At 43.0% G+C, this 25,197-nt stretch overlaps 1 protein-coding gene across 1 annotated transcript in view; it reads left to right on the top strand.

The window, feature by feature from the left end:
• Positions 1-25,197, top strand: part of PCNX2 (pecanex 2) — a 278,141-nt gene that overhangs the window by 35,911 nt on the left and 217,033 nt on the right. The window contains exons 6-10 of the mRNA XM_029200853.1: positions 378-525; positions 651-796; positions 3,150-3,243; positions 16,288-16,423; positions 23,645-23,790. Coding sequence (XP_029056686.1) covers positions 378-525; positions 651-796; positions 3,150-3,243; positions 16,288-16,423; positions 23,645-23,790 — 670 coding nt within the window. The remainder of the gene's footprint in view (positions 1-377; positions 526-650; positions 797-3,149; positions 3,244-16,287; positions 16,424-23,644; positions 23,791-25,197) is intronic.

The following is a 25,197-nucleotide window of genomic DNA, read 5'->3' as shown; positions in this document are numbered from 1 at the left end:
AGTTATGAACCTTTCAGGACTAAGTTAGCCAAAAGGGTGATTTTCAGCTGGGTAAGCCAGTGGTCACTGGAGTGTTACAAGGGAGTCCTGGAATGCATATGTAAAGTGATGGTGTTTGTAGATGTCTAAATAACATGTCTCTGACACATACACACTTCCGTTTATCAAAAATATTTAGGTACTTCCATAATTAGTAAAATGAAAATTTATCTAAATAAAATGTATTTAATTTATTTTAGATGTAGTTATTCTGAATTCATAGGAGTTATTTCGATTTTCTATCTATTCTTGCTTCAGTTTTGGTAACTTGTTTCCGAGTATTTTCACCTTAATTTCTTATTTAATATTATGTTAACACATAAAGCAATGTTTTTCAGATAACCATTCCCAGGAGAAAAAGGAGGAAATCCTAGAGAGTGAGAAACCCAGCGGACCCAACGCCAAGCAAGGAAAACCGGACGTGCAAAGTCAAGAGCACACCAGCACCAGCCCCGGGCTCACTGAGCCTGCCAAGATCCCGACCCTGTAAGGATAACTTACGTCTATAGCTTCATGCTGGTGCAGCCTCATTTACTGGCTGCTTCTTTTAATGCTTTCTTAAGGGTAAGGAGGCATTCCACATGGCTTTTGAAATGTTTATGTATGTTAAGTTTCCAGGGCAATAGACAAAGGCAGATAATCTACAGGGTAACTTCCCAGCAAGATAGTTCTGTGCTGCAAGTCATCAGTGGACCTGAAACATCTGTGCAAGACGAGATGTCTGTGGATGCGATGCATGTCTTTATTGACGAACATGGTAAGTCTTTAGAGCTCTTTACTCATGATGTAGAAGGGGGAAGGCTGGCAGCTTTCTCAAGGTCCCATGTGGTCTCTTAGCCTGAGGACAGGTTTCCCCTCTATCTGAAAGTAGAGTGGTCCTACGAGATCTTTCCTAAACGGAAATGGTATAAAGCAAAGAGGCAGTTACCTAAGGATGCAAAAAAATACATCAATATAAGACACAGGTGGTCCTAATTCAAAGCTATGGCAGCTTGATGCTGAGATACTGGGTATAGTTCCTGGGGAGGGAGCTTGGTGATGCTACTCTCATTGCTTGGGGTGTGCGCTGGCTGTATAACTCACTGCAAAACGAACGCTGAATGCTCTTTTCACTTTTAGCCTTTTAGAAGCAGAAAAAATTTTCGGATTTCTTTCAGTTAGCAAAAACATGTACTAAGGGAGGTCTTTCGTAAAAAAATGAGGTGGCGTAAAGCGAACTTACAAAAAGCGGGGGATACCTGTACTAGACTGGAAGAGGAAGGCTTAGTTCTGCTTGCTCACACGTAGTGTTCTTAGAACAGAGTGTGCGCCCTCCTGCCTCAGGGCCTTTGCACATACCGTGTCCCTGTGCCCACACTGCGCCATTTATCCTTCGGATCTCAGTTCTAAAGAAAGTTCTTCGGGAAAACCTTTCCTGGATTTCCCAGGTTTAATCAGGTTCCTCTGCTCTTTTGCTTTCCTGACACCTTATCCTTTTCCTTCTTTGAGACTGTTACAGCTTCTAATCGTTTATTGACTTATAATAATTTGATTAGTGACATTTTCTCCCTCACAGCTGTAAACTTTGGGAAGGTAATGCCCAGCACCTAAGAAATATTCATTGGATATATGTTGAAAATCTGACCCTGATATATTTTTAATACCTTGTTATAAAAAAGATTTTAAAAAGTAATAGAAAGGAAGGACGGAAGGAAGAAAGAACAAGAAAGAAAGAAAGAGAAAGAAGGAAAGGAAGGAAGAACCATTAAAAGGCAAATTCAAGGTTCCTTAGATAAGGGATATAGGTCTTAGTTTTTGTGGGTCGGGTCTTGGGTTGAGTCCCTTATAGATCAATGTAAACTTATTATTCTACTCTCACAAGGATCCTGGTTTGTATAATAAATGATATATTACCCTCTCTATATAGATCAGCAGTTTATAGTTTGAAGTGCTTCTGCATCTGCAGAAATACAAAGAGACTTTTACATTGTGAAGAACGACAGTAGCACTTCTGTCAAAGCTTCCAGAGGGGCCGTGGTTGTCACTGTGAATGTTTCTTTTGGGGGTACAACCTTGACGTTGAGGCCCAGCACTGCAGCCTACATTGCAGCTGCTCATAACAGACAAGGTTAATTATGCTTCCCTGTCACCTGCAGAAGGTACGCCCAAAACCTCTTCTGGGGAGAGACCGTTTACATTTACAAAGTGAACTGCTTTTCCCACCTCAGTACCCTGAACCACTTTCGCAGGCTAATTTAACTCCGCAAATTAATTCCATCTCTTGCTTTTCCTCATTACCAGGCTGACATACCAGTCAGCAGCTGTGCCAGGGCTCATCTGCAAATTCAGAGGTTGGGATGGCCCCTTGTGGTCCACCGATCAAGCACACACTTAATAAGCCTCTTCTGCACATGATCCAAACAAAACAAAACAAAACCCAGTTACAGCATGCACAGATCATCCTGACACACGAAGAGAATATACGAAAGAAATGCATTGAAAAGAATACGCAGAAGGGGATTAGAAATGGTACAGATTAATCGATGAAAAGCAATTAAGTAATGAGTAACTGAGTCATGTGATATCACATATGTGGAATCTTAAAAAATGGCACAAATGAACAGAAACAAACTCACAGACATAGAAAACAAGCTTATGGTTACCAAAGTGGAAAAGCGGGGAGGGATAAATTGGGAGTTTGGGATTAACAGATACACACTATTATACATAAAATAGATAAGACAACAAGGACCTATTGTATAGCACAGGGAACTATATTCAATATCTTGTAATCAGCTATAATGGAAAAGAATCTGAAAAAGAATGTATATATAGATATAACTGATTCACTTTGCTGTACACCTGAAACTAACACAACACTGTGAATCAACTAGACTTCAATGAAAAGTAAGTAACTGAGTCAAACTTGTCTAAGCATATTATCAGAGAGGTACGTCACGATTTTCTTAGCTAAGTTACACATTCTATGGAGAAATACAAAGAATGGACCTAGACTACCAACAATTATCATTAAAATAGTCCAAAATGAGTTCCCTCTAACTTGGAAAAAGTATACGCAGAAATGATCATATACAAATAACTGTGTAATCTTCTTTGCCGAAATTTTGCAGGAGAAGTTAAATCCTGTTACTTAAAGTCTGGAAATCAGAAAGAAGGCCCTTTCCAGCATCAGCCATCAAATTATGACGGCTTCTCTCACGCTGGGTAAGTGGGGCTTGTTTTCAGGTTGGGGAAGGTGTCGCGTTGCTGCCCCCAGCAACTTACATGCAACTGACTCTGAGTGTAAATGAAGTGAAGATCCTGGTGTAGAATGAAGGTGATAATCCGTCTGTAGGCGGCAAAGCATGTGGGTTTCACGTGAAAGAAAAAGAAAATCAGATATCGTAGAATAATTGAAAATAAACAGAACCACTTTCATAGTAGCCACTTCCAAAAATGAATATGACACGTAGGCATAAATAGAGGGGAACCCTGTGCAAACAGTTATGGGAAAGGTGGTGATGCAGCTCAAGAACGCGTTATTAAATTTGTCTCAAGGGACGGGCTAGAGATGTCGTTAGTTCTCATCTGCGCCGACAAGCTCTTTTGTACATAGATGATCTAAACATCCTTTCTCTTCTCCTTTAGCGTGTGTTGAGTAACTTTCTTGATCACATTAATTAAGTTGATATTGAATTCGCTTGCATATCCAGAACGTACGTGGATTAATGGTGGCGTTGGGCAAGCTGTAAATCTTATCATTGGTGGACTGAATTCATCCTTCGTCCTGGACTTCAAGATTCTTTGAGGATAACCCACAGGGCCGTGCCTCAGTGGCTTGCTCTGAGTAAGGGAGGAGACTTTTCGCGTACGTTTCTCTAGAGGTGTACGCCTATTTGAGGATGTATGGAAGACTTGTGTCATGTCACGGGGATGCCTTAGGCTTCACGCCTGGAGAGGGTCAAGGGAGTTACAGGAACCCTACTTCCAGATTCTGGGGTGCAGTGTTCCTTCCTAAGGTCAAAGTTTCCTTAGCAGGTATGCCTGTTCCAGTGTGCCTAGAACAAAGTCTGTTCTTGCCCCTGCAATCTGGCCTCCAGGTGGGATTCTGGCATGTGGCAACCTTTTAGGGTGTCCTCTGGTCACCCCTGCTGCTTCTCACCTTCTCAGGAATGCTGGTGTCAGCCGTCATGGTAGATCTGATGGGTGCGCTAGGTGATAGCTCTCCTGGCCTCACCACCCAACCTGGGCGCCGACCCTGAAGCAGCCTGCTCGGGTCCAGAGTCAGTCCTCGGGGGAGACAGGCACCGCCTCCATCACCCACATGCCTTCCACTCTTCCTCTGTCTCCCTCAGGTACCCAAGTTCCAATCAAAACAGACACAACAAAATTCTCCTTCTCCAGCCAGAAAGCATGCAAAGCACTCATGCCAACGGAGACCCAAGAGGAGTGAGCAGGCTGCCACCCCCATCTTAGTTCCAGCCTCTGAGACATTTTGTTACAGTGGTTTGATGGGTTGAGTCATCTAAGGTGGCAGCTTTCTTCAGACAAAATAATTACATGAGAGCACAGCTTGAAAAGCTGTCCTGTTATTCTACAATCCTCTGTTGAAAGCTGTTGTGTTTTTAAACTAAATTTGGAACAAAAACACGCCTCCTATTTTATCCCCAAATAAATTTACATGGCTTTTTCATGTTTATTTTCCCAGATAAATGGACTACACTTTTCCCCGAGGAAAATACTTGAACTGCTTTTGCCGGTAATGCCAGTTAGAATAAGACCACATATCCAGAGCCTTAAAAAACGAAAAATACACAGTGTGCAGATAAGAATGAAAGAGAGTGCCTGTAGGGTTTTCAATAAGTCCCGCTTCCTTAGACCGTGCCTCACGAAGAGACACCATTAACTCGCTTTCTCCCTTTAATTTCTCTCTCTTTATTAGTTTTCCTCCAACCCTTGCTTTCTTTTGTTTCCTCTGCATTTCTTTCCCACGTTAGAGCTCTTTTTTGTTTAACTTGCCCTCCATTTCGAGACCCGCCTGGGCTTGGCTTTGCCGCGGTGCATTTACTCTGGTGAAAGAGCTGTTGCCCAGGGTGGGTTTGGGCACTGCTGGACGACACCGAATGTGTTTGTGCTGAGTTTTCCTGTCAAGCCCTGTGGCTTAGGGGAGTCCCAGAATGCCATTACGTCCCTAGATCTGCCTCTTCATGTACATAGAACAGTTAGACCCTTTCTGTTACACATGAGAGAAATCCAAGTCCAACAGCCTTCACCGAAATGGGAATTTGGAGGCCAGGTAACGGAGACGTCTTGGGTAGATGTCTTCAAGGGTGTGGTTTCTCTTTCTCCGTCACCCCTCCCGTTGCTCTGTTTTGACATCACTCTCAAACAGTTCACCCTGACAGTCAAAAGATGTCTGCAGCAGCCCCACTTACGTCTTCTCTCACTCATGTCCACTGGGGATAAGATGCTTCTTTCCCATAAACCCCAATTTAAGTCTCACTTTGTATCTCCTTTGTTCTGACTGGGCCACCTGGAACCCTGAGCCCGATTACCAAGGCAAGTGCTTGGCTGGCGTCTGTGTTCATACACAGAGCTGGACAGGTTCCCTCTGAGAATGTATGGGGGCAGCTCTTCAGTGGGAAATTTGGAGTTGGGTGGATGGATGCCGGGCGACAAAAATCGGCACATGACACCTGGGACTCTCCTTCTGGTTAAACGGCAATTGAGTTAATGACTGTGCTTCTTTAAAGAGAATAACGATCAAATTTTATAAAAGCAGCTTTCTTTTATAAATGTCCCTGTCTATCTCTTACATTTCTTGTATGTGAACGTTCCGATGGACAGGGTCGTGGCCCACCAGCACCACATGCTAAGTTCTAAGTGCTTGACTCCCTGTTCTTTCCCCAAGAAAGTTTTACAGGGCATTGGTGTTAAGAGTTCTAGGAAAGAAATGGCCCATAGCCACGCACATCTCTTTCTTATGCCTAAAGATAAAAAAAATAATATACACGTCTGCTATTATATGTCTAGACTATTACTTGAGAATATACATGTCCTTTGTACTATTACTCTTTGAAATAAGTTAGTCCTTTAGAGGGGACTTTGTTCTGGAGTACCGTGGCCTTTCAGTGGCCCATTTGGTCATAGGAGATGTATGGTGCTTCCTGTTTGATGCTCAAGCACAAAACTCGAGTCAGTTCACTTAGCAAAATTATAGCGTTGAAGCTGTTCCCAGGGCGGTTCTGGAAAAGCACTTACGGGGACGCCATCTGTTTAATTCATGCTCAGAAAAAATGGCTCAGTCCTCTGTAGAGTCAGATGATCTTCTGGATTTCAGCTGCTGTCTGACAGGCTTATGGTAGATATTCCAACAGCCTCACACTCCTCCAGACTCAGAGATGTTGAAAGCCATGCCACCCATGCACGGGAGGCTAATTTCTTTGGATTTGTAGTAAGCCTTGGCTTCCATGGGAGCGCGTGTTGTAGTGACAGTTTGGGTATTTTCGAATTGGTTGTATGAAAGAAAACTTGTGCTAAAATAGGATGATAGCAAGCGAGCTGGTTGAATTTGAATATATTAATACCTGCATTAACATACCTGTGTGCGTGTGTCATCTGTTACTTTTTTTTTTTTTAATTTTATTTTATATTTGGCTGCGCTGGGTCTTTGTTGCCACGTGCAGGCTTTCTCTAGTTGCGGCGAGCAGGGGCTACTTTTTGTTGCAGTGCACGGGCTCCTTATTGCAGTGGCTTCTCTTGTTGTGGAGCACGGGCTCTAGGCACGCAGGCTTCAGTAGTTGTGGCTCGTGGGCTCAGTAGTTGTGGCTCACGGGCTCTAGAGCGCAGGCTCAGTAGTTGTGGCGCATGGGCTTAGTTGCTCCACGGCATGTGGGATCTTCCCGGACCAGGGCTCAAACCTGTGTCCCCTGCATTGGCAGGCGGATTCTTAACCACTGAGCCACCAGGGAAGCCCCATCTGTTTCTTTAATGCTAGAGGTAAATACACATCAGAGCAGCACACAGCTGATCAAGTGCAATGACAGCGGGTCAGGAATTTGTAACTTGGAAGGGCCAGGGCACTCAACACCTTACACCTGCGTTCCAGTGCGCCTTTCTGTGGGAAGCAACGTCCTGGCAGTTCCTGGCCCTGAAGGAAGTGTTTTCCTGTCATAGTTATTGTGGCAGCAGCCATCGTTACTAAAGATGTATTTTGCACTAAGCACTGTGCTGACTATTAAATTATCCCATTTCATCCACCCGACGCAACAGAGGTAGGTGATATTCACTCCATTTGACAGAAGAGGAAACTAAGACTGATGAAGAAACAGGCCCGACGTCAGTACCTAAGTAAGTGAACAGGGGACACTTAAACCCCACCCCCTGCACTGTGCCCCCAGCAGGGGCTGCAGCCTCAATCCCTGGCGCTCAGTCAGGTGAAGTGGGCCCAGGGTTGAATGCTAGGGGTGTTGGGTGCTGAGTCCTTTGGAGGGTATTTGTCCTACCCTCAGAGGGCTGCTTCTTCTTATCTTCAGGGTGCTTATGCCAGCTTGGGAGGCCTGGGTGAGCAGATTTTCCAGGTCTTTCCACAAGGAGCTAGAAATGCCCATGTATCTGTAAAAATCTATTTTGTTTAATGTTGTCGATTTTAACTTCTTTTGAAATGCCACAGGCCACAGATGGCATGTTTGTGGCTGGCCACGGCCTGTGGGCTCCCTAAGCCCGGGCCCTCACCTGGTACTCTGAGACCAGGGTGGAGCAGCCCCCTTGCTAACACATGTGATCTCGGGGTGCCCTTAGCGGCCCCCCACTCCTCCAGGCCCCCTTCGCAGCCCCTGCCTCACCTCTCCTCCCCCTGAGGCCCGTGGAACCGACCTTCAGCCCTTCCTCTTCCTGGTGTCTGCCCTTCTTTGCCTAGAACGCCCTTCTCCACTCACATCTACCTTCTGGAGTTCTCTTCCTTCAAAGCACACATTACCATCTGCCTCTTTTATCTGTCTTTCCCTTGTCCCTACCCTGGCAATAAATCCATCCCTCCATGCTGTCACCAGAGGAGTGCTTACCACATTCTCCCAGATGCAGGACACTCCCAGCTCTTCTTCTAGACTGTTCTTTTCTAAAGAAAAGTGACCATGGCTAGGGGGCCTTGATAGCCCTCACTTAGCTCTCTGTAGGTAGATGTTCAGTGAATAGTGCACTGAATCAAGTTAATCGTTGGAGATGACAAAGGCGGTCCGATCCGAGTTCTGGACAGCAGACGTGAGCCGGGCATTTAGGGATGGCAGGTAAGAGGCAGACAGGAGGGGCAGAGGCGGTCCGTGACGGCACTCACGCTTTGTTCTACTTGCCGCAGGAGTAATAGGACCTCTTTGCAGAGAGAAACAACCCAGTGAAGGTGGGATTATCAAAAGGACATCCACAGATAACGCTCTCACCTTGCGGCTGTTGGAGGGGAAGAGCCAGAAGCAATAGCAGTTTGCCTGCTCTACATATTTGAATACAGAATGTTATCTTCTCCTTTTAAAAGTGGGAAGAAACCCCCTGCAAAATGACTTTTTTAACCCCTCACTGTAGAAATCAAGGTTGAGTCTCCAATTAGGTTCTCCAGTCCCGTGTTCCATTGAATGAGGAGGAAACGATTCTCTCTGTCCATGTGGGAGGCAACTGTGGTGGAAAAGCTGACATTGGGGTCCACACTTCCCTGACATCAGAGGGGTCGTGTCCTGTGGCGTGAACTTGAGCTTTCGCCTTGGACTGGCCCAGGTTCCCGTTCTTGCACGAAGAGTAACTTTTGGTTTGACGTTGAGCAGGTTTACTTAACCACCTTAAGCACCGGTTTTCTAATGCATAGATGGAAATAATACTAGTAATAAGTTCAGTGGGCGGCTTTGAAAGCAAAATATAATAGTATACGCGGTGCTTAGCACGGTACCTCTCATAGGGGCACTGAGAAGATGTTAGCTATTGTTAAACTGTCTCCAAACAGAAGCAGTAGGACAGTGGCTGAAGTTCACCATGACTTTATATGGCAAAAGAGCAAAAGGCCAAGGGAAGCCTTTCCTCTAGCGCTTTTATGAGTCACTTTATGAGATTTTAAGGTGGTTCAGTACTTTGTATTCTCCCTGTCAGCCTGTTGTGTTAGAACATTTTGGCCTCTGTGGCAGTTTTACAGAAGGTAGTTTACTATTTTATTTCTGGCTTTTAATGCCATTACATTTAGAGTTCTCCTACTGTAGTAAACATAAACTTTGATTTTGAACTTGGAAGGATTCCTAGTTGGGGCAGTTTCTAAGCCCTTCAGCCATGGAAGATATTAGAAAAGCAGCCTTTTCCCTCTGAGGCGACTTCAGTGGCTAGGATTGCCTCTAACTAGCCATTAAACCACTGATTCTTACCATTGGCAAGAACGCCATTCCTCTTCGCCATTGTTAAGCCCAGTTGCCATGTGACAGTTTTATATCCCTAACTCCCAAGTATGAATAGGGAAGGGTTTGCAGTGTAACTTCTATGTCTCTTTGGGGATTCCTGGAGGAAACCAGGAGAGGAAACGAATTTCCCTCCTTGGCCTCTCTGTCATTGTGGGAACCAATACATTTCTCATTGACTGCTGAAGAAATACAGGCAGTATTTTCCGGTTGTACAATAACTGTCCAGAAAGCAGGTACCTTTGGTAACACTATCTCACCTAGTTCTGCTTTCCTCAGAAACTAGAATAAGGGAATTATGGCTTGAGTTGCAGAATGTAGAATTGCTACTTAAAAAAATTTCAGAGGATAAATTCATTACCCAGGACACAGGACTGATTCAGCAGCTCAGAGCCTAAGATGAGCTCATCTACCTAGAAACTCAAAGTTGAAGTAGGCCGTCTGCCTAGGAGGTTGAAGGTGAAGCTGCCTAGAAGTTGAAGTGCGTTTTGTGTCTGAAGGGTTCACTGCAGAGTGGACTTTTGTTATTTCCCCTGGAGGTCTTGCAACGAAAGCTTGATAGTTTCTGTTCTTTGTTCAGCAACGATTTACATGTCTTTCGTCTATAAATTCTTCCAAGTAACATAGAAGAGCTTTCTCTTGTAAAAGATATATAACCATGCTTTAGTATTAGAAAACCTTTTCTATTGTCATAAGCAATCTCATGAAAATGCACATAAAATTTTTTTTAAATGCATACAAAAATGCATGTTGTCTGCTCTCCGGTGAAATCCTATGGAAAGACATAGTATTTATATTCATTTTGAGTATCTGTTACTCATAAAATAGGTTTGGTAGGCTACTGAATGGAAAGACTCATTCTGGAGCAAGTTTAGTTTACAGGGTTTTTATTGGGGGATTTTTGTACCTCAGTTGTTTCTATTTAAAAAGTAGAGTAGATTACATGGGTAATCATCTATTTATTTGTCCGGATTCACTTATTTTGGGCTTCTATTAATGAATCGTTATAGTACATATCGAAACAGATATTGTTATGGTTATAAATTAGGCTTATTTTTGAAAGCTACTCTAACCTCTAAACCCATTAGGTACTATATTCCAAAGGTGGACTGAGGCGTACTTAATCTTTATGGCCTTCTCAGAGTTCTGACATTTTTGTTGACCCTGGTCTCAGTAAAGCCTCTGTTACGTACTGGGATTAGCTCTCAGGAAAGCCCTTTAAAGCCACCGTGCTTATGTGTATACCTGGATCTCAAAGAAGGTAAGCAGGCGGAAAATTGTAAAAAATAATCACTTCTCTTAGACCTTCTTCTTAACGTTAGTCAGAAGAAATAGTGATCCCTGGTTTGCATTAGCTCAGCCAGAACGTGGGGCATGGATGTCAGTCAATTAGGTGTGCAAAATATGAAATGTTGTGAATTCTCCCAATATCAGATACGCCCAGTTCTGTGTACCATTCAAGCATGAGTTGAAAACGTCAACTCCAATGATAAATATTTGAGAATATGTATGTAGCTGCCTCACTCTGTTGATTTGCATGATAGAGTTATGTGTTACTGAGTTAATTAAAAAACTTCCGGGGATTCTTGGTGCCTTTGTCACCCACATAGAGGTGGAAGTATCCGGAAAAAAGCAGGTGACCATGCAGGGATGTGCCTCTGCAGAGTTCCTGCTGTCCATATGCCGGTGTCCTCTCTCTTGTTTTCCAGTTGTTACTATCAGATCCTTTCACTGTAGTCCTGCTTTGTTTTCTTAGACACACTAGAGAGATTAAACATCCAGGCACAGAGTCATAAGGATGGAAAGTTTATGAGGTTGACTCTAGAAAGACTTCTGTTCTCTGAGGCACGTTCTCTGAACCCCTGGGAAGAGGCCCTGCCACACGGTGGGATTCTGTCCCTGTGGTCACAGCCCCGACTGCCACATGATGGCAGTCAGATCCCGTGCTGGAGGCCCTCACAAGCTCCCAGGCTGGTGTTCCCTTTTTCTCAAAGGCACAGACGAATCTTGCTGTCCTATAAAAGAAGAATTGTTTGCAGGCTTTAAAACAAGAATCCCTGTTCAAATTCTAAATAACAGGTTATAGTTTCCAAAACAGTGCTGCTTTATTTAAATATCCCACATATTGAACACATGGCTGGACTTTCATCTCTAGGCTTGCTCCTCTGGGTGGCTTGTTTCCATGGCCCCCGAGTAAGCCTGGGAAACCAGGAAGGACAGGCAGAAAAAGAGAGGCCCTCTTCCTCGGGAGGGTGGATTGTAAGTTTTGAGATCTGGGGAAGATGAAGAATTTCAAGGATTTCTTTCCACATCAATGGGAAAACGCAGCAGCACATGCATTTCAGTTATTTGTTGCTTACAGAAGCTTAGATGAGCGAAGACCTGGGGAGAGCAGTATAGCGCAATGGGGTCACTGTGACTTTGAGACCCAGCTCTGTCCATAAGAAAGTGCACCATTCTGGCCCCTGGTCCATCTTTATTTCCTTCTAGTGGCTGCTCTTTTTGTAGTTTCCACCATTAATCACTATTTCTGCTGTTGCTCTGGATTCGATCTCGTTTAAATAAATTTATCTCTGCTCTAGCTCTGAACCAAACTAATTGTCCAGAGATAAACCAGAGAGCAAGAAAACCAAGGCCAGATGTGCAACTGCTGCTCTATTGTAGTTCAGAGTGTGATTACTGCAGGGTTGGAATATTTCCATTTCCATCGCTATTTTAGAGGAAGAAATGTCTCTTGAAACTTAGCACTTTCACATTATATTTATTAATATGGGGGGAAATCTCCAGCCTTAAGTTAGTGAAACAGAGACTATGTTTTGAGATTTTTTTTTTTAATTGAAGTATGGCTGATTTACAAGGTTGTGCTAATTTCGGGTGGACAGCAAAGTGATTCAGTTATACATATATATTCTTTTCCAGATTCTTTTCCCATATAGGTTATTATAAAATATTGAGTAGAGTTCCCTGTGCTATGTGGTAGGTCCTTGTTGCTTATCTGTGTGTGTTTTTTTTTTTTTTTGCGGTACGCGGGCCTCTCACTGCTGTGGCCTCTCCCATTGCGGGGCACAGGCTCCGGACGCGCAGGCTCAGCGGCCATGGCTCACGGGCCCAGCCGCTCCGCGGCATGCGGGATCTTCCCGGACCGGGGCACGAACCCGCGTCCCCTGCACCGGCAGGCGGACTCTCAACCACTGCGCCACCAGGGAAGCCCTGCTTATCTGTTTTATATACAGTAGTGTGTATCTGTTACTCCCAAACTCCTAATGTATCCCTGCCCCCAACAGAGACTTTCTGGATGATCCTTGAGCTCACAGCCCGTAGAATAACTGCTGTTCTCTCAGGAGAATAAGTAGCCGATAGTCTGAGAGAGATACAAGAAAAGGAAGATGGGTGGGAATTCTTGGAGGGTTGGTATAGGAAGAGCTCTGTCCACTGAGTGATTTTTGTGACATCATAGCCTCTTTGGATCCTGAGTGGACAAGCTGGCGCCCGTGGATTACAACTTCAACATTAGGACCCCAGAAAACTATGCCACACGAAGAAGATAAATCTCCTTATCCTCTGGAAGCAGCGTTACACGTCCCCTCCTGGCCAAATAGGAAGCCCATATACACGTGACAAGACAGGTTTTCTGGTGAGGACATACCAGTCATAAAGCTCAGAAAAGAATCTTTCTGGGACTTCCCTGGTGGTGCAGTGGTTAAGAATCCGCCTGCCAATGCAGCGGACATGGGTTCGTGCCCTGGTCTGGGAAGATCCCACACGCTGTGGAGCGGCTGAGCCCGTGAGCCATGGCTGCTGGGCCTGCGCGTCCGGAGCCTGTGCTCCGCAGCGGGAGAGGCCACAACAGTGAGAGGCCCGCGTACCGCAAAAAACAAAACAAAACAAAACAAAACAAAAACAAACATGCAAAAAATTCAGCTGTATTGACACTTCCTTTTGGACCATTCTTCCTGCCAGGAGGCCCTGGCAGGAGGAAGGTTGCTCTGAAATAACTTTGTTACACCTTCCACAGTAGTCTGTTCTTAGTTTATTTCAGTTGGCAATAGAGGGCGCTGTACACTGTCTAGATTTTCTCACATTTCCATACTGCTCCTGCCTATTTATAGTCATCACCTACGTTACCTACAGTGAAGTCAGATCAGTCTTTTGGTTTTAGTGAAGTTCTGGCATTTGCTGAGTTTTAGGTTTCTCTAAATTTGTATTAACAAGATGTTTTCGATCCTATTGTATTTAGCTATGAAATGACAGAATTACAGTCCTCAGAGGTTTCTGTACAAAGTACAAAAGCTTGAATGAACACTGTCTTTATAAATCTAAATTTTTTTCTCTATTAGTGACATACATTACACCACTAGTATGGTCAGGAAGCAAAAGCACTCTTTATGGAACAATCATAGAAATCATGGAAGGATAGGATTTTTAAGTTTTCAAAATCCATGTGCTTATCCCACCTGACTCATTTCTCAAACCCTGGTGTTAATGTACGATGTTTCCTAAGTGGTTCTTTACTTAGAAACCATTATTGAATGGTTATTGAAGGAGGCCTTTATTGAATGTATCATCAAATAGCCATAAATCATGTCTCAAAAAATGTAGAGAAATCTGTGTGTTTGTGAGCACGTATGTGAGAATAGTGGACGTATTTTAAACACTGTTCCTGTAGAATAAGCATTTGTATATTTGTGAATACAGTAGTAGGGAGTTGGGAAAAAGAAGGGTCTAAAAACTTGTTAGAAACTTTGTACTGAAACGTGAGATTAGAAATCAGAAGGCATTACTACTCAGCCTTAAACAAAAGAACAAAATAATGCCGTTTGCAGCAACATGGATGGACCTAGAGATTATCATACTAAGTGAAGTGAGTCAAAGACAGAGAAAGACAAATACCATATGATATCACTTATATGTGGAATGCAAAATATGACACAAATGAACCTATGTATGAAACAGAAACAGACTCACAGACACAGAGAACAGACTTGTGGTTGCCAAGGGGGAGAGGGGGTGGGGGAGGGATGGAGTGGGAGTTTGGGATTAGCAGATACAAACTACTATATATAAAATAGATAAACAGCAAGGTCCTACTATATAGCACAGGGTTCTATATTCAAAATCCTGTAATAAACTGTAATGGAAAAGAATATGAAAAAGAATATGTTTCTAATGTATAACTGAATCACTTTGCTGTACATCAGGAACTAACACAACATTGTGAATCAATTATACTTCAATAAAAAAATAAATAAAAAAAGGAAGGTGATGACATTAGTGCAACGTCTGCATTCTTGAGGTGGCTTGCGCAGCAACACAACTAAGGAGTCCGCGTGCTGCAGCTAAGACCTGGTGCAACTAACGAACTAAATAAATATTAAAAGAAAAAAGAAAAATGCTTGAAACAATAATAAGATGTGTTATTTCAGAAACAGGAAGTCCAAAGGCTTGATCAGTGCAGGGTTGGTTGGTCATCAAGAAACTAGTTTCCTTCTGTCTTTCAGCTCTGCTGTCCTCGGGCTTGTCCCTCACGATGGCAGTATCGCTGCTGCAGCTCCAAGGGTTTCTGACTCACATAGTGTCTAAAGGTCAGGAGAGAGATAGTCTCTTACTTTTGTTACCTTTTAAGAAGTAGAACCCTCCTACACTGTTGGTGGGAGTGTAGATTGGTACAGCCATTATGGAAAAACAGTATGGAGGTTCCTTAAGAAACTAAAAATAGAGCTACCATATGATCTAGCAATCCCACTCCTGGGCATATATCCAGAGAAAACCATAATCCGAAAAGGTACTGCACCCCAATGTTCATTGCAGCACTATTTACAATAGCCAAGACATGGAAGCAACCTGAATGTCCATTGACAGATGAATGGATAAAGAAGATGTGGTACATATATACAATGGAATATTACTCAGCTATAGAAAAGAAGGAAATAATGTCATTTGCAGCAACGTGGATGGACCTAGAGATGATCATACTAAGTGAAGTAAGTCAGAAAGACAAATACCATATGATATCACTTACATGTGGAATCTAAAAATGATACAAATGAACTTATTTACAAAACAGAAACAGACTCACAGACTTAGAAAACAAGCTTATGTTTACCAAAGGGGAAAGATGGGGGGAGGGATAAATTAGGAATTTGGGAGTAACATATACATACTACTGTATATAAAATAGATAATCAGCAAGGACCTGCTGTAGAGCACAGGGAACTCTACTCAGTATTTTGTAGTAACCTATATGGGAAAAGAATCTGAAAAAGAATATATACATATACATATATGTCTATAATATAACTGAATCACGTTGCTGTACACCTGAAACTAACATAACATTGTAAATCAACTCTACTTCAATAAAAAATAAATAAATTAAAAAAGTTTTTAAAGGTAAAAACACTGAAAAAAAAAGAAGAAATAGAAAAACTTGCTCGTGAGCATCCTTATCCGCAGCTGCCTCCCCTTTGCTCTGCGGTAGCCTCTTAGAATAGCATTACACTCATGTGCTAGGGCTGGCCGGGGTGGTCGGAGTTCTCATGATGGGTGTGGGATGACCAGGATTTACCCCAGAGGCCAGGGAGGGACCTCATCTCTTCTGAAGCACACCGTCTTGGATGATTGAATAAAACTGGAGTTCCATGTTGAATGTGTGCAAGATGATAGCTCTTCTGCCTGAAGGTGGCATGGCACACGCAATTTTCGACTTTGAACTGCTCATGCAAGGTGGCAGAGGCTTACCCGTGACCTGCAATAAGGATCCCTGCTGCCCTTGTGTTTGCATGTAATAAGTAGATGACTTCTGGTACTTCCAGGTAACCGAAGCATTTGTTTTGCCCATCCTCAGAGACATACAGAGCAGCTCGTCCAGTACCACAACTTCCGAGAGTCAAGATCCTTCTTCAGGGGACCCTGTGGTCAGTGCCTTGCAACAACAGCTGTTGCTGATGGTGGCTCGGAGGACCCAGTCAGAAACCCCACGGGTACGTCCCAGCATTACCGTTTGTGAATGTTCCAGAAGCAGGGATCCTGAAACCCGTTTCCAGGTTGGATTCCCTAATAGAATTAGCCCAGTCTTGTCCTGAATTTTATGTCAGCTGGGTTGTGGCTGTATCACTTTGTGGTAGTCTGCTGAACAAATGTGAAAAGAAACCTCTTAGATAACAGGTACCCTTCCGTTCATGCTAACGGGATTATTACTGTCTTAATTGCTCTTCCAAAAGCATTAGAAATTCATTTACATTGATCTTTGGTTGCCGGGATGCACAAATTCCACGAGAGCTCTCTTGGTTAGGATGGCATTTTTTCCCCCCATGGTTTGGAAAATATCTGGATTTTTATTAATTTATTATAGCCTTATATTTTAAGCATGCAGAGATTTTTAAAGAGAATCTTGGCTTGAAGAGAGACTTTATTCTTGGAGCAAATGACATGATCATCAAGGGGCTTAAAAGATGAAGCCTTGCACTGTTTTACTAAGAGATAACTCACTGATGTTCATTCACTTGTATTCACTACACCTTTAATGAGACTCTGTGGGACACAGAGCAAAGAATTCAAAGAAAAGATAACATGGGAGCAAAGACATACAACCAGTTATGAATTTGGAACTCCAGATTCCATCAGGGCATTCGGAGAATGAGGATGGAGAAGGCTCCTTAGGAGAAGAGACATTGGGCTAGACATTGAAGGAAGGTGGATTTCAGTAAGTACAGATTGAAGGAAGAGGGTGATAGATGGGATACTGTCAAGTTAGTGTGAAGTTTCTTTATTGCTGTGTTTACCTTCCTCCTGACAATGTTTTGATTTATTCTAGAGAATCTCACCTATAAAAAGAAATAATAGTTTTATATACATTTTCATGAGTGCTTAACCAAATTTTTCCAAAAGATGCTTGATAGGAATCTTTACGCTATTTTTCAGATGTGCAGAAAAAATGTTGGGCTATCTTCTAACTGACCGCATGTTTTTCTGGAGTCTTTATTCTTGCTGACTGGGTACGAGTTGGGAGGGCTGCATAGGGAGGACTTGAAAAAGCGAGTGAAGGGTAATTGGTGCTCTCAGGCTTGAAGGAGCTTCGGTAGGAATAAGCATTCAGTTAACTCAAAGGGTCAGTCTTCAGGGCTGTCTTCCCTTTCGTGTACTGGGTCTCTCCTACCCCTCCTCCCTTCGAGGACATCTGGGTGCAGGAGGAAGCTTTCCAACACCCCGGGAGGCGAGTGGAGGTGAGAGCGAGCCTCTGATGGCTGAGCAGGGCTGGTCCAGCAGATGCCTGGTCCCTGGGCATGCTGGGTGGTCCTGTCCAGTTAGGGTGCAGCGCTGGGGTCTCCCACCCTGCCTTTAGCCTCCAGCTCTGAGGACCCTGCATTCTGGGGCCTCCCCCTCTCCCTCAGTATCTTTCGGTTCACCAGTCTTTTCTATGTCTGCGTGTGCTCCCCTGGGCTCAGACCCCAGCTGCGCCCTCTGCACTCCGTGCCCTGTGTCCAGCCCCACCATGGCGGCCAGTACTAGTTCCCACCACAAGCCTTAGTGCAGGGGCGGCCCTGCAGAATGTGGGTTTTCTCTGAGAAACTTGCCTTCTCCTGAGACAGGCCTGGGTAAGCTTCAGCTCCCTACCACCCTTCCCAGTCTCCAGAACATCAGTACTGAACCCACAAGGAGGGGAAGGTTATATAAAAATATTCAGGTAGTTTGGGAAGATGCAAATATCTCAGATCCTGTGGGTGGCAGAATCCTAGGGAAACTAGGAATTTCGGATTGTCAGAGATGCAAATCCATTGACTTAGCGTCTGAAAAACATCCCAGGTAGAACAGAAACTCAGAGATAAGTAAATATTGCATGGATAAAACAGAAAGAGTTACACTACTCCCTGTTTTACATTTAAAATTCTGTTAAGTGGCATGATTATGTAAATTAGTATATAAAAAAACTAAATTTATGTATGTATTGTTTCACCTTTAACACTTAACCAAATTCATTGATGAACTTCAACTTTTTAAACTTTCTTAAAGTAGAGCTTATAAACAATTTAAGTTTTACTCTAGGTAGGTACAGAGGAGGGAAAATGAAGATTGCTATCCAGGCTCCTATATAGACCCTAAATATTTATAAAGGTCTCATATCGAAAAGAATTCTTTAGTTCTACCATTTAGTTTTCCAAGTTTAATTGATATCACCAGGGAATTCAGTTAGGTTTTGGCCACGAAATAAAAATTAAGTTGGTTTCCTGGTCATCATCCCACACACATTTGGTAAAGATTTACTGTACCTTCCGCCCTGTGCTAAGGGCGAGGTAAACAGTGGGAAAGAGCCTCAGCCTCTGCCTTCAGGCAGTCTGTAATAACTGGTCAACCAGTTCAGTTCTGTAGGATGGAGCCTGTGATAAGGACAGGCTCAGGTGCTGTGGGACGCACAGGAGGCCCCAGGCAGGACGCAGGGCATCAGGAAGGCTTCCCCGGCGAGGAGAGATCTCAGCCGAAACGCGGAGGATGAGTTGAAGGTGGCAGAGAAATAACCTGGGTGTGGCCTGCAGGTGAGCTCACTGCCTGGAGAGTGGAGGCACAGGGATAGCCACAACAGGAGGAGCTGATTCTTAGATAGTCCAGCGAAACCCAGCCCTATTCCTTAGGGCTCTGCAGACTTCCCGTCCCCCATCCTCCCTCCCTCCCCCCCTCCCTTCCTCACAGCTGTTGAGTGCAGCATGTGTCACCTGGGACACCCTCACCACTACTGCAGTTTTGTAGGTAAGTCCATTTGTATCGTATTTTAGATCCCACATAGAAGTGATCTCATACGGTACTTGTCTTTCTCCTTCTGACTTACTTCACTTAGTATGATCATCTCTAGGTCCATCCATGTTGCTGCAAGGGTACCATTATTTTGAACAGTAGATCTTTTCAGGTAGATTGGGGGAGGGGCATGGACCTTTACATTCTTTTTAAAACATTTTTTTATTTTTAAAGATTTTTTTTTTTTTGATGCAGACCACTTTTTTTTTTTTTTTTTAAATCTTTATTGAATTTGTTACAATATTGCTTCTGTTTTCTGTTTTGGTGTTTTTGGCACACGCATGTGGAATCTTAGCTCCCCGACCAGGGATCGACCCCGCACCCCCTACACTGGAAGGCAAAGTCTTAACCACTGAATTGCCAGGGAAGTCCCCTTTACATTCTTAAATGTTTTAATTCTACCAAAGATTATTTCTGAAATGTACTATATACTTCTGTACCTTCTTAAACGGAACGTGCTGATCATTATTTAAGCTGTTCTTGATAATTCAGGTTCACGAAACGGACCTTGGTATTGTGCTGCCAGTACAGATCCATATGGGGGGTGGTGAGCAAATGCAATGATCTTGTTTCTTAAAAAGGACTTGTGTTCAATTTACACCCCGTCCCCCTACTTTTACTAATCTCTTTCTTCTGATCGTAGAATAAAACTTGCAGGCCTGACTTGCAGGCAGCGTGATGCGATTGTTCTTGGGTGAGGCTTAATTAATGAATCAGAGACAGACCCGGCCTCTTGGTTAGTGTGTCTCTGTGTTTACCTAAGTCATAGATATGGAACCCCCCTTAGTCGCCACTGTGGGTCCTCACCCCTGCCAGCTCCTTCATCACTGATGCTTGCCAGGAGCTCTGCGTTAGACCCCTTTATTCCTTTCTGGGGGTAATCACCTTGTTCGCTCCCATGGCTCACTTCTCTCTCTCTTTCTGGGTATATAGATGCAGATATAGACATGTTTATACTTGTATGTATGTGTGTGTCACTGTGTTACACAGGCTGGTTGGCTTGTCTACTCCCCAGGAGTTCCTAAACCCTTTTAAGGTAGAAACTCTGTCTTGTTATTCTTTGAATTTTCAGCTTATATTACATATCATATCTGGCTTATATAACCTGCATAATAAATATTTGTTGGATGAGTGAATAAATGAATGATTAAAACGATGAGAAAAATTTGAATTTGAGAGACTTACCTGGTGGTCCAGTGGTTAAGACTCTGCGCTTCCACTGTAGGGGGTTCGGGTTTGATCCCTGGTCAGGGAACTAAGATCCTGCATGCCACGCAGTGCAGGGGGAAAAGAAAATTTGAATTTGAAATTTATACCAGAAAACAGGCTAAGTATAATTGCTGTGATTCACTGAAACATCGAGCCCTGTGCTTCCTTGCTATTTAAAGCAAAAAATGAAATTCGATGAACCTCATTTTCTGATAAAGGAAGTTGTTATGGGCTGATTTGGGCTCCCTCAAAATTCATATGCTACCATCATAACCCCCATGACTTCAGAATGTGACTGTATTTGGAATAGGACCTTTAAAGAGGTAACTAAGTTAAAATGAGGTCATTAGGGTAGAACCTAATCCAGTATGGCTGGTGTCCTTTGAAGAAGCAGAGATCAGGACACAGATACACATAGAGGGAAACCATGTGAAGACACAGGGAGAAGACGGCCGTCTGCCAGCCAAGAAGAGAGGCCTCAGAAGAAACCACTCCTGCCAACACCTTGATCTTGGGCTTTCGGCCTCCAGAATAATAACACCTACATGGAAGAGTTACTGTGAAGTTTTTAGGATTAAAGATGGCAAAATTATGCCTTTAATAATCAGTGTCAATTATTAATATCATCAAAAGTTTTATTAGGTATACGGAACTCTTGAATGTTTCAGGGAGCTTGGGGGATATACAGTTCTCCTGTCTAAGCCGCCCCATCTGTGGTACTTTGTTGTAGCAACCCTAGTAAACTAACACAGAAATCAAACCATTTTTTCTTGGCATTAAATTCTGAGATGTTTCTTAAACAAGGATTTCCATTTAAGCAGCAATAAATAGCACGATATACCAGAATCTTTAATAAGTTTTGCAGAAAATGTAGACGTAGTCTTCCCGTGATTTTTTTATACCAACCTTCCCTAAAACTGCTCTCACTAAAGGAGAGTATTTTTCTTACTATTCAAAAGAATGCTATCACCTTCACTGTTGCTTATCCTTGACCTGTTTACACATCATACCTGAATTCCCACATCACAGAATGGTGAACCATGCTCAGCTTGTACACGTATTTCTTACTTGCTCTCTTTATCCACGGAGCATAAGGGAAAAGGATCTCTTTTGGGGGGGAAGATTTACTCTGAACCACAAATTCATTGGCGTTAAAAGAAGATGCTGTTCTTGCTGACATGACAGCAGACAGTTTCCACGAAGCTCTCTTTTCTGTTGGAGTCGCATTCCAGACACAAACAGCACTTAAAATCTCAACTTTCCTGTAATAACACAGCCCAATCCATCCTGTGTATTGCTAACCTGTATATTGCCTTCACGATGGATCGACTTTCCCTTGAAATGCCTTTTGCGTTTATAGTCTGAATAACTCTGTGCTCTATAGCTGAGTCAGGGAATTAGCATCTGGGAACAGAGAGATGGTAAAGTCAGCCTCCTTGGAGGGTACCACGTGGTCTCCAGTGAAGCAGGTGTGCTGCCCTCATGCATGCCAGGCATTTTGACATCAGCGACTTTCACTGAATTAAGGAAAAATTATGTAGTCTGCCCAAGTATAGCCTTCTACTTTGCAAGTCAGAGAGAAGTGTGTGAGACCTTTACAAGTCAGCATCCCCTCCATGGCTGCTCTTCTGTGCTGTCTTCCTCCCTTTTCTTATTTTGGTCCTTCTTATCAGTCTCCTGTGTTTTATGTTAGTCAGCCTACAGGAAATTAGAGCCTACCGAAAATCTTTCTGGGAAAAATGGAGGGCAAAAGCAAACAAATAAAAATACAAACTAGAATAATCCACCAATTCTACTTTTAGATGTATATCCCAAAGAGCCTAAAGCAGGGACTTGAACAGATATTTGCACGTGCATGTTCACAGCAGCATCATTCACGATTGTGAATAGCGAATATTCCACCAAGGGGGTAGGGGAAGCAACCTCAGCGTCTGTCAACAGATGAATGAATAAACAATATGCGGTCTATCCATACACCGGAATTTTATTCAGCTTTAAAAAGGAAGGAAATTCTGAGACTTGCTACGTGGATGAATCTTGAGGTCACTATGCTAAATGAAGTAAGCCAGTCAGAAAAGGACAAATACTGTATAATTCCACTTACAGGAGGTCCCTTGAGGAATCAGATTCCTGGAGACAGAAAATAGAAGGATGGTTGTCAGGCTGGGGGAGGAGAGAGTGGGGGTGTCAGTGTTCGATGTGGACAGTTTCGGTTTTGCAAGATGAAAAAGTTCCTGAGATCTCTTGCAATATGATTATTGCAATATGATTATTGTCACTACTGAAATGTATACTTACAAAATGGTCAAGATGGTGAATTTTACATTATATATTTTTTTAACCACAATTATCAAAAAAAAAGAGACAGAAATAGAAGATGTACAGGGGGCTGGGGCTCATTAAGTATTTGTTCAGCAAATGAATGAAGACTAATATTTTTCAAAACTGAGTTCCTCTCCATTGGATTAGAGCCAATCAGAGATGAATTTGGGGTGAAAATGTTTTCAATCTGAGATTAAATTCCCCCATTTGTTTCTGTTTTATTGGCTTATATTTTTTCTATAAATATTTTATTTTTTCTTATATTGGGCTTCACCGAGGACCTACATATTGTCAGTGAAAATATTTTTACTTATAGTAAAATTTAAATATTTATCTCAGCATTACATTAAATAACATACCTTTCAAAAATTAAGTCATTTAAGGTCTTTTGCTGAATTCTGATCTTTCGTAAGAATTATTTTCATGGCAGTTTCTTGGCCTGACAGCAGTATTTTGATATGTGTAGCATAATTTTAATGTTGCATTATAATGAAATTGAAGTGAGTTGGTAAAAAAGACCTTTTCTCCAACGAGGATCTACTGAATAGCACAGGGAACTATACTCAATATTTTGTAATAACCTATAAGGGAAAAGAATCTGAAAAAGAATATATATATATAACTGAATCACTTTGCTGTACACCTGAAACTAACACAACATTGTAAATCAAGTGTACTTCATTACAAAAAAAGAACTGAAAAAAAAGACCTTTTCTGTTGATTATCATCCTTTTCTTAGGGTACCCATTTTTTATGAACTGTGTTGGTTTCCATTTCAGAATTTGAACATCTGCTTTTAGTACTTTTAAATCAGGAGGTTTATTTATGACAATAACATGTCAATGTGAGACCCTCTCTCTGTTTTTTCTTTCGGCCTCTAAAAGCATCTGAGTCAGGATCTAGAAGACTCTTCCTGTTCTTCCACACAAGGAAAATTTAACCGAGAGCAGTTTTACAAGTTTATCATCTTCCCTGGCAAGTGGATTAAGGTCTGGTATGATCGCCTTACCTTGTTGGCGTTACTTGATCGGTAAGCTGCTGGGCACGCACGCGTACGGGTGAAAGACACGAGGGGCCGTGTGGCGGCTTGTGCTTACGTGCTGATAGCAAGGAATTTGGCTGCAGGCTGAGGTTCTCTGGGGGCATTTTCAAGGTGTCCGCCCTTTGTGCTGCACACCCAGAGTCAAAGCAGTGAGATCTTGACAACTGAAGAAATTGTCATTGAGCGATTACAGTGGGAGCTAGGAGAACTGGGTAAAATGGTTTAGCCTTAAGGTTAGCTTTGGGGTCCATATTATGCCTCGGCCTGCTCACAGCCTGCCAATTTTTGTAGGAGGACCTGCGGCTCCTGTACGCAGGACAGGGCCTGGGTGCCTGGGTGTGGTGTGGGGAGGAGAGGAGGAACACCAGGTGGCTGGGGTGGTGATGTCTGGCCCTTTCCTTTCATGACTTGGGTTCTTCTTCTCTCTATCCTGTAATTTCAGGGCTGATCTTTCCTTTAAACCCCGTTACTCTTCCCCACCACTGCTCCTCAAGATGTAACGCTGTGGGAGCTGAGGGTACTGGGTGGGGAGGTGGAAGCAGAGGCTGGGGGTCAGGTTGGCTAAGGCGTGATGGAGTTGGGGCCAGGTAGGGGACTTATCCCCACCTCAAGATATACAGAGGACCGCACTGTGGCCTTCAGAGGCTGTGGGTTTGGGAATGTGTGATGCCGTTACTAACGGTGTCATCAACAAATGCTGAGTTTCCCCGTTAAATGCCAGCCAGTGCATCCTCTACGCCTGCGTCTTTATTCCCGTCCTGCCCCTAGGTTCTTCAGAACCATCTTTTTTTTTTGTTTTTAGATTCCATATATATGTGTTAGCATGTGGTATTTGTTTTTTCTCTTTCTGACTTACTTCATTCTGTATGACAGACTCTAGGTCCATCCACCTCACTACAAATAACTCGATTTTGTTTCTTTTTATGGCTGAGTAATATTCCATTGTATATATGTGCCACGTCTTCTTTATCCATTCATCTTTCGATGGACACTTAGGTTGCTTCCATGTCCTGGCTATACTTCAATAAAGATGTTAAAAAAAAAAAAAAAAGCCAGCCAGTGGGGCAGTGGGAGGGCTGGTTGTCTGCTTTGCTGTAGTTGGTCCCCCAGGGACTACTTGTTATAGTAATGTCTTAAATGGTATGATCACATACTGAAAAATTATAGTCATGCACAATTACAACAGTAAATTTCAGGACCTACGAGTCAGGGAATGGAGTTATAATGGTTTTTCTAACAACACTGTGTTACCCAAGGGGCACACACTTAAGACGAAGACTTCGTACTTAACTAAAATAATACAGGATAATACAGTCTGTTAAATGAGGCAGTTTTTTTGGAAATACTCATTTAAAAAGAAATTACTGGGCTTCTCTGGTGGCGCAGTGGTTAAGA

The sequence above is a fragment of the Monodon monoceros genome, unplaced genomic scaffold, assembly GCF_005190385.1.
Source record: "Monodon monoceros isolate NGI ecotype Baffin Bay Population unplaced genomic scaffold, NGI_Narwhal_1 Super_Scaffold_4, whole genome shotgun sequence".
NCBI lineage: Eukaryota > Metazoa > Chordata > Mammalia > Artiodactyla > Monodontidae > Monodon > Monodon monoceros.
The sequence above is the reverse complement of the archived record's forward strand: the minus strand, read 5'-3'. Positions and strand labels throughout refer to the sequence as shown.